Here is an 8,816-nt window from a genome sequence, read left to right as displayed (position 1 = left end):
AGTGAAAAGAATTCCGCCTAACCAGGTTGATACTATGGATCTGTTTGGAACAGCTTTCTGCCAGTTCTGCATTTCAAACTACCACCATAATTCTGTTTGGGGAAACTTATTCTTACCAGTTTCTAAAAATTTTTGTGATGCAAAATTATTTTTTAAAATCAGATCTATTAAAGTGTGGATAACTGTTGCCAGAATTTTTGAAAAAAATAAATATTTATAATTCTTATGACAATTTTCTAAGAAGTTATTTTCCTCGTCAATAGCTTTACAACCACCTGTACAAAAAACTGCAGCCAGTCCAAACGAACCCTAAATCTCACCAAGCACCATAAAGTAGTCTCCTCAATCAAAACAATAGAAGAGTCCATGAAAATGTATTAGCTCACCTGTGCAACAGCTGAAACAGTAAGAACCGGTAAAGTGGCCAAAGCAACTAGCGCAACTCGCCAATGCAGCAGCAGTCCAATCACAATAGCCACAACTACAGCCGAACTGTCTTGTATGAATATAGAAAGCCTATTGCTGAAAGCAGCTCGAACAAAAGTGGCATCATTAGCCAAGCGCATGGATAATGTATCCGCACTGTTCTCATCTTCATCATACCATCCTACTTCATTATGAAGCATAGCTGTAGAGCATTAAAGTTTAGTTCAAAATCTATCCTTCAAATTTTTGAAATGAGGAACTAAGAGACATCATGATATCATTACCTGAGAACATCATCCTCCTTACTCTTTCAGTCATTTTTTCCCCCATAATACCAAAATAGAAATGCTGCAAAAAGTTGGCAAGCACTGTGATGAAGCCCATACAAGCAATGACTAGACACCATTTGTTCACTTCATTTTGAACGTCTTCAACGCCAATCCTATAATATGCGGCCATTATCAATGCGATAGTATAGGCAAGAAGAGGATTAAATGATCCAAAGATAGCCGCACCAATGCTTCCCAAGAGAGCATAAAGCCATTCTGCAAAACTGAGTTGAGCGAGTCTCCAAAATGATGGTTCTTTGGGAATCTCCTTCTCCTTGGAATATCTCTGTTTGATAGGCATGTCACAGAAGTGATTAAGAGGGCGGCTGAAAGTCTGAGAATGAGAACGCTCGTTTTGAGGATCTGATGTCAAAAGTGGTGAAACAGGTGATTCTGGATTGGAAGGATTAGACATCGGCAAATTTAAGGAATGCACATCAATCTTGGCAAGCTCGGGCAACCTCATTTCAAAACTATCCTGTCGTTTAATGGATGGCACACTTTCTGCAGCTTCCATAGACATCCCATTTTCCATCATTTGTTCCGAGGATGGGCTGTGCACCTTTGGTGAATCCTGTAAGCTGTGGTTTTCATCTGCCAGATTAAGAGTTTGAGATCCAAGCATCCGCTGAAGTGAGGTTGACTTCACCATCTTTGGCGATGATGGCTCTTGGACAAAATGGCTTGCAAGAGAATCCTTTTCAATTTGAGAAGTTGTTAGCTCTTTTGAATGCCTGATTGGGGTCCTGAGAAGGAATTTTGATCTTTTGTTTTTATTTTTTTAAAGAACAAGCCACTTTGCGACAATATTGGATAAAATAAAAAGCAGAAAAATTTCAAAATAATCCCTCAACTTTTTGCAGGGATTCATTTTAATCACAGTCTATAAAAACGTCAAATTAATCCCCAGACTTCTCTAATAGTGGCTGAAATGCTCCTCCATGGGAGCCATTTCAACCCCTAATAGAAAAGTATGGCGACTAATTTGGCACTTTTATAAACCCTGAGATTAAAATGGCCTCATATAAATACTCGAGAGATTACTTTGGCACTTTACTCATAAATACAAAGCTTTTATAAGATGCTTTCGAAAACAAGGGTGTTGCACAATAAAATTACACCTTTTTGGGAGCTTTGATGCTTCTTCGCATCTTAGGAGTTCTGCATAAAGGCCATCCAGTGTAAGCAACTCTTCGTGTGTGCCCATTTCGATAAGCTGGCCATCCTCCATCACTGCTATATAGTCAGCGTTTCTTATGAGGCCAAGCCGCCTAGCTATGATTATAGTTGACCTTCCAAGCATGAGTATATCTAATGCCTCCTGAACAGCTCTTTCTGCCTCAAAATCAAGACCACCCGTGACCTCATCCAGAAGAAGAATAGACGGATTTGAAAGGACAGCTCGAGCAATAGAAAGCTTTATATTTTGCTCTTCAGTGAGAGCTAAACCAGCCCTACCAATCTGCAAATCGTTAAAACAAAACACATTGGAAATTGCAGAGAGAGAATATCCACAAATCTTCTAACTGAGCCAATAAAATGCGTTTTTACCTCTGTATCATATCCTTTTTCCAGCGAGGTGATAAATGTATGTGCATGGGCTGTCTTTGCAGCCTCTTCAATCTGATCAAAAGTAGCAGATCTCCCATATGCAATGTTATCCCTAATACTCAGGCTTAATAATGCAGGTTCCTGAGTGACAAGTCCTATTTGACTTCTTAACCATTCAAGCTTCAAATTCTTTATGTTTTCTCCATCCAAAAGTACTTCACCTGCAACCAAACAAATATTAAAAATAATGAAGTGATGCATCAAAATTTTTATCGAGTTTCTAGCTAACTTAAAAAATAGATAAACATGTAAACATGGCCAGCCCACCTAAAGTGGGATCATAGAAACGTTCCATAAGAGGAATTATGCTGCTTTTTCCAGAACCATTCCTACCAACAAGTGCCACAGTTTTTCTTGCAGGTACAGTAAAATAGAAACCACTTAGTATGGGTATTTCAGGACGAGACAAGTAGCTGAAATATACATTGCGGAATTCAATGTTTCCTTGCACAGAAGCTAGTGTATTTCCATCATGATGAACTGTGGAACTCGACCGACTTATCATATCGAAAAGTCTATAGGCAGCAATTCGCCCTTGCTCAAACGAATAGAAGTTTGTTGCTGCTTGATTCAATCCACTAGAAGAGTGAAAAACGAATAGAATCAGAATTAATGAAAAATAAGAAAGAGTTCTTAGAGATAATCTTAAGTTCAAAATGCATACAGGCCACTCAAAATCACAGCAAAGAGAGTTGCTATGATTTCACCGCCATTTGCTTTTCCATTTGATATCAGGAACCTGCCAACCCAAAGCTGTAAAGCACAACAGCATATGGCAAGTCCATAGGTGAAGCCAAGTCCGAGACCTTGCACAAGACTAATCAAAATCCCATATCTCAGTGTTGCTTGAAGCGATGTAGCATACGAGTACTTTGCTAATGTCTCGTTAGTAAAAGCATACAGAGTTCTAATGTAAGAGATGGCCTGCACCATAAATTTAAACAGCAAATTAAAACTGATTGGATAGAGGTAATTCTTCAAAAAAAAGGGAAATTTTCATACATACCACACAATTCTTATGCATTCTATCCAACACCCAAAATTTGATATTTACACTTATAAAATCTTGGGGTTATAAGCCTATGCATGAAAATTTGTATTTCACTTTTAAAAAGGTAGTGTCGGTGATATTTTTGTTGTGATGCTAAAAATTTGAGTGGTCTTCATGTAAAAATCAATGTTTAGGCGTTAGCCATGTAAATACATAAAAATTGTGCGGTAGGCATGTAAGTGCCCCCAAAAAAAATTGAAACAAGAGAAAGGCCCGTTAATCTAAATAACAAAGAATTAGCTTAAGGGATATTTTATGGAAGAAATTATTATAAGATGAGTTTTGCTAAGCATTATGGCTAGCAAGAAAATTTATTGCACATTTTATTATTTCACGAATAATTATACAATAATAAATATCCCATCTGCCTCGCAGGGCTTGTGACGATTATTTCTACACGCTAACATGTTAAGAAGCTTAAATATTACAAAATAAGCCCATTTTTTGTTAGCATTAGTGAAAATTTCAAAGAAATGCAGCGTTTTATAAGACATTTTCAAGCTTTGCTGCTCTTTTTCAAAGGCCAGCCGATTGTACAAAAAGGAAAAGGGGCATTTACATACATACCAATCCAATTCTTATGTATTTACATAACTAACACCTAAACTTTAATTTTTACATGTATAACACCCAAATCTTTCATATCAAATAAGAAAAACTGTTATTTTAACTTGTAAAAAGTGAAATACATCTTTTTCATCTAAATACAACTTTTTATGCATAGGGAAGGTGGCATGCATGTAAAAATTGAAGTTTAGGTGGTTTAGGTTTAGGTGTTAGATATGTAAATACATAAGAATTGAGTAGTATGTATGTAAATCTTCCAAAGGAGAAAAAATAAAAACCTGGTCTGCTAGGCTTGCAGCTTCAGCATAAGCATCTTGAATGTTCTCAGCAAGTCTATGGAGAAATATGTTTGATATTCCACCAGCAGCAACAATGAATGGACCAGTGGCAAGGGTCAAAAGTGCAATTTGCCAGCAGTTGATCAGACCAATAATGAGACCGCCGAAAAATGTAGCCATGTTATGTATGTAATTTCCAACCTGTTGTTTACAACTATAACTCATTAAATGGAAACAGGGAAACAAAAATCATTAAAAAAAAACCAAGATAAAAGGCCAGTCATTAAAATTATAAAATTCAAAGAAAGGGAGTTTACATGCATACCACACAATTCTTATGTGCATACATATCTAACACTAAAAGTTTAATATTTACACTTGTAACACCATGGTTTCATAAATCTATGGATGACAAGGTGCATTTCACTTTTAAAAGACAGTGATGGTAGTATTTTTTATGCGATGTTAAAGAGCTGAGTGGTATACATATTTTAAATATGATAGCGCAGGTGTTAGATATGTAAATACATAAGAATTATGTGGTATATATGTAAATGCCCTCCAAAAAAAAAAAACTTCTACCATATACAATAAACAACAATTTGAAAACGAAGGCATACTTTCTCACTAAGAGCAGATTGAATGAGCAACACATCACTTAGAACTTGACTAACAATGTCTCCATTGTTCCCGTAAGTATCAAAAAAACTCATATCCTGATTTAGTAGTACTTGGACATACTTTGATCTGATGACTGCAGTCTGCCTCTCCCCAGTAAAAATCCAACAAGAGACCTCTGTTACAAACAACTAAATCAGAAAACCAAAAAATTTGACTTGCTAAAGTTGATCAGCAATTAACAACAAAAAAAAAAATCCTCAGAATATCATAGTCTGGAACTTACCAATCCATGCTGCCGCAAAAACACCACAGGCTATATAAACAATGTATAGGGCATGCTGCAACAATAAAAAATTATAAATATTAGGAACAACCCATTGCAAATCTCAAAATAAGAATGAAATAAGACATAAAAGTGGAAGCATTTCATCTGAAATTATATACATAGCACAGTTAAAAAAAAAAATTTTGCAAAATTCTAAAGATTTCTAGTGTTACTCTCACTAGAAGGTCTCTAGATAAAGTAACTAGAGAACTTAAATTATTCTGAACCGTCATCACCTAATTGAACAACCAAAACATTCTCAAATTGGTTGCCAACATCATCAAGGTATTACAATAAGAAAAATCAACAAAATCAAAAATGTTATCAAAATTTAAAGAAGAAACTCAAATAAGTCATTGCCACATAAGTATTGTTTCAAGTTGTGAATATTAAAATGAGCAGCAATTCGTTATATGCTTTGTTGCCCATCCAAACCATATTAAATCAATGGCAGGTGATAAATGCAAATAATTAAATTACATGCCATCTGATAGATTCAAAAATTCAATTTTGTTAAAAATTTTACAATCTAGAAATGGAGTGAAGTGAAGAAAATCATCTACAAATTCGTGGGTGAAACTGCAGCACTCATCAAACTACCAGATGTTTGACAACAAAGGAAAAATCGGAGTTGATTAAAAAATGAAAAGAGTATGAACTTGATTCATATCCCATTAACTTCCTCGATCCAGAAAGCAGTATCATTTTCACAAAGGATTTCCTCATTGTCGCATAAATGTTGAATATAAGCTAGGGGAGCTCCTTATCAAAGTCGCATCAACTTTTTTGGTGATTCTACCATAATCTTCTCAAACTAACCCAAATCTCAGATGAATGTAAAAGCATAAGCCTAAAAAACATCCAAAGCAATCTGTATTTTATATGATTAGACTTTCGTGACAGGTTATCAACAGTTGCATCACGCTTATGGAAGGGGTAAACAGAACAATGATATTCACTTATTCGTGGGAGCAAATCAACATAACAAAAAAAATGCAGCAAGAACTAAAACATCAATGTGCATGTACAAACCAACAATGCCGCCTTAAATGCACCACATTAAGATGAGATAAGCACAACAACAGAAGGCACATTAAAATCCAACCAAAAAATGTTGAAATTGAAATTACTACACGAATAAAAACTGCAAGCTCAAAAGGCTAACATATTCAGCAAAACAAATATTCAAAAACCAATAAACACCGATTTAACTTCAAATAGAATCTCAACCAGAAGGCCTTAAATTTGAAACTACTGAATATTTAAGGGAAAACCTGCTGCGTGATTCATAAATTCAAAAAGTATGACAATCAAACTCTAATTCCATAAGAATAGCTCTCCCGCTCACCTGCTTAAACTGATCGAATATCTCATCCGCACTTTTGTGGCTCAAATTATGATGGCTAAGCAGATTGATCGACTTCGCAAAGTAATGCAAGTAAATGACCAGCGCCATGCCGTGCGCTGCCGCGGCGAGTGCTCCCACCAACATAAGAAACCAATCGAACAAATCAGCGCACGCGAACAATCTCGAGAACGGCACAGCAGCCGGAGGCGGCTCAACCTCCTCGACGTCGTCAACAGGCCCATCGTCCTCCACTGGATACGCCTCCAACCCCGAATCCAGGTACGGCGAAGGCGATTCGGGAGGCTCCGACACTTCTGAAACCGGCGTCAACGGCTGCATGTGGGGAGGCGACCATCCAAACAGCCCCCTTGACACCATCGTCTCCTTTCTCCACTACCAATCAACCTTCCTTCTTCACGCTCACTTCCACAAACTCTAAACCCTAGCAATCCATCCGAGATCTGTCAACCCGCCGCCGTCAAAGGGCTGAGCGGATCTAAAGATCTCCCGTCCTCCCGTCTCCTGCAGCGGTAGTTGGCCTAGAATCTCTGCCCAGCACCTTTCTTCCCAATTCCGTAAACAATTGCAACGGGAGCGCGTATTGTCAAAAGAGCCGGCGGGGAGAAGTAGGAGGGGGTGATGAAGCGAGTTCTAGCGAGGGAGGGAAGGGAGAGAGAAGGAACGGATAGAGAGAGAAAAGGGAGGGGCGTTCTCTTCTTCTTCCTATGTCTTCAGGTTGGCTTCGCTTTCTTCCTCTCTCTCTCTCTCTCTCTCTCTCTCTTTCTGCGACCACCTGGCACAGCCCGTTTCCATGCGCCGCTCGCCACTTTTTAACTTTCCTTTTTTCTCTTCTTTCTAACCTTGAATTAAAAAAATGTGACCGGGCGGACCATCTGGAAGCTGGAGGAAATGATTATGGTGCGGCTCAGCACAGCCCGTTTCCATGCGCCGCTCGCCTCTTTTTTAACTTTTTTTTTTCTAATCTTTAATTAAAAAATATGACTGGGCCGCGCTGATGATCGCGCTTGCCAGCGCCGCCGCTAACCGGGAGAGTTCTGTTTTTCTCTTTTTTCTCGTGCAGTTTCTCGTACGCCACTTGTAGCGTACTGGAGCTCTTTTTTTTATTATTATTATTCTGATGAAGGAAGGAGTTGGCCGTGGATAACAACTTAACTTGGATTTACGATTCTAATTTAAGAGGATCATAAATAAATGAATACAAGGTATGAAAGAGAGAGTCAGAGATAAAGAAAAATACTCAGTAATGAATAATAATTTAGGAAGAATGTATAATATTTATTGATGAAATGATCCGCTATTTATAAAGAAAGATATACGGCATATGAGGTTACAGCTATGTTTTTACTTTAATAAGAGTTGTATATGTTGTTATTGATATTTTACATATATGAACTTTTAATTTGGTCATTCTTTGAACGGTGGGTCAAATCTTGTCAGTCGTGGTTCATCAGAACCTATATCTTATTGGGTTATCAGTGGAACCTTGATGTTCTTTGAGTCGGTCGAACTTGAATCTATCGGCCTTATTAATCTAGTTGACGACCATTGATATAAGAAACTTATGTACACGCAATAGAACTAGAGTATCAGGCAGAGAGTTAAATTATTGTAATTCAATAGATACTCCACCTCGACAAGAGAGATCCTTTGTGATGTTTCGTTGAGTGTGTTATGACCAATTCTCAACCTTGGATAAGGAACTGCAGGGTATTTATGAGATGGTTGGTGACTCAGCGATGTTAAATTCTTTCTTCGAGTCAGATCATGACAACAAATAGATAGAAGTTTTCGCTCGATTCAATAGGCATTTGATCTCTGGCTCGAACGAACTTCGCTGATTGACTTTCGGCCCCAATTAAAAAAGGGAGATATTAAATGAGTCTTCTGGTATTTTGCCCGTGAACGCTTAATCTTCCGTTGTGGGAAATTTTGACTTTCACCTCCAGCCCTATGGCTTCAACCCATTGGCCACATCATACTATGTTTTTTTGTATATTTTGTCTGTTGAATTTCCTCGAGATTTGATTAGGCACTTTTCTGATTGACATAACAATAAAAAAATTGAGAGCCTTTAACAATAAATATTTTATCTATGTATATAGGATTTAGTGTAATAGCAGTATTATTACATTTTGGCCTCCATCTCGATTGGGTTTATACTGGGTATTTTAGGTATTTATAAGTAACGACTCATCATCTAATTGTTTTTTTTTTTTTTTTTTTTTACTCGGTTCTCTCC

At 37.3% G+C, this 8,816-nt stretch overlaps 1 protein-coding gene across 1 annotated transcript in view; it reads right to left on the bottom strand.

Moving 5' to 3' along the window:
* LOC110022931 (ABC transporter B family member 20-like) overlaps positions 1–7,473 on the bottom strand; it is a 10,034-nt gene extending 2,561 nt beyond the window's left edge. The window contains exons 1-10 of the mRNA XM_020722097.1: positions 6,557–7,473; positions 5,167–5,221; positions 4,883–5,058; positions 4,263–4,463; positions 3,031–3,290; positions 2,634–2,944; positions 2,307–2,527; positions 1,877–2,217; positions 711–1,501; positions 387–628 (exon numbers count right to left, since the gene is read on the bottom strand). Coding sequence (XP_020577756.1) covers positions 387–628; positions 711–1,501; positions 1,877–2,217; positions 2,307–2,527; positions 2,634–2,944; positions 3,031–3,290; positions 4,263–4,463; positions 4,883–5,058; positions 5,167–5,221; positions 6,557–6,934 — 2,976 coding nt within the window. The 5' untranslated portion in view covers positions 6,935–7,473. The remainder of the gene's footprint in view (positions 1–386; positions 629–710; positions 1,502–1,876; positions 2,218–2,306; positions 2,528–2,633; positions 2,945–3,030; positions 3,291–4,262; positions 4,464–4,882; positions 5,059–5,166; positions 5,222–6,556) is intronic.
* Between the last annotated feature and the right edge of the window lie 1,343 nt (positions 7,474–8,816).

This window comes from Phalaenopsis equestris, unplaced genomic scaffold (assembly GCF_001263595.1).
Source record: "Phalaenopsis equestris unplaced genomic scaffold, ASM126359v1 Scaffold000203, whole genome shotgun sequence".
Classification (NCBI taxonomy): Eukaryota; Viridiplantae; Streptophyta; class Magnoliopsida; order Asparagales; family Orchidaceae; genus Phalaenopsis; species Phalaenopsis equestris.
This window is presented reverse-complemented; position numbering and strand designations above follow the sequence as displayed.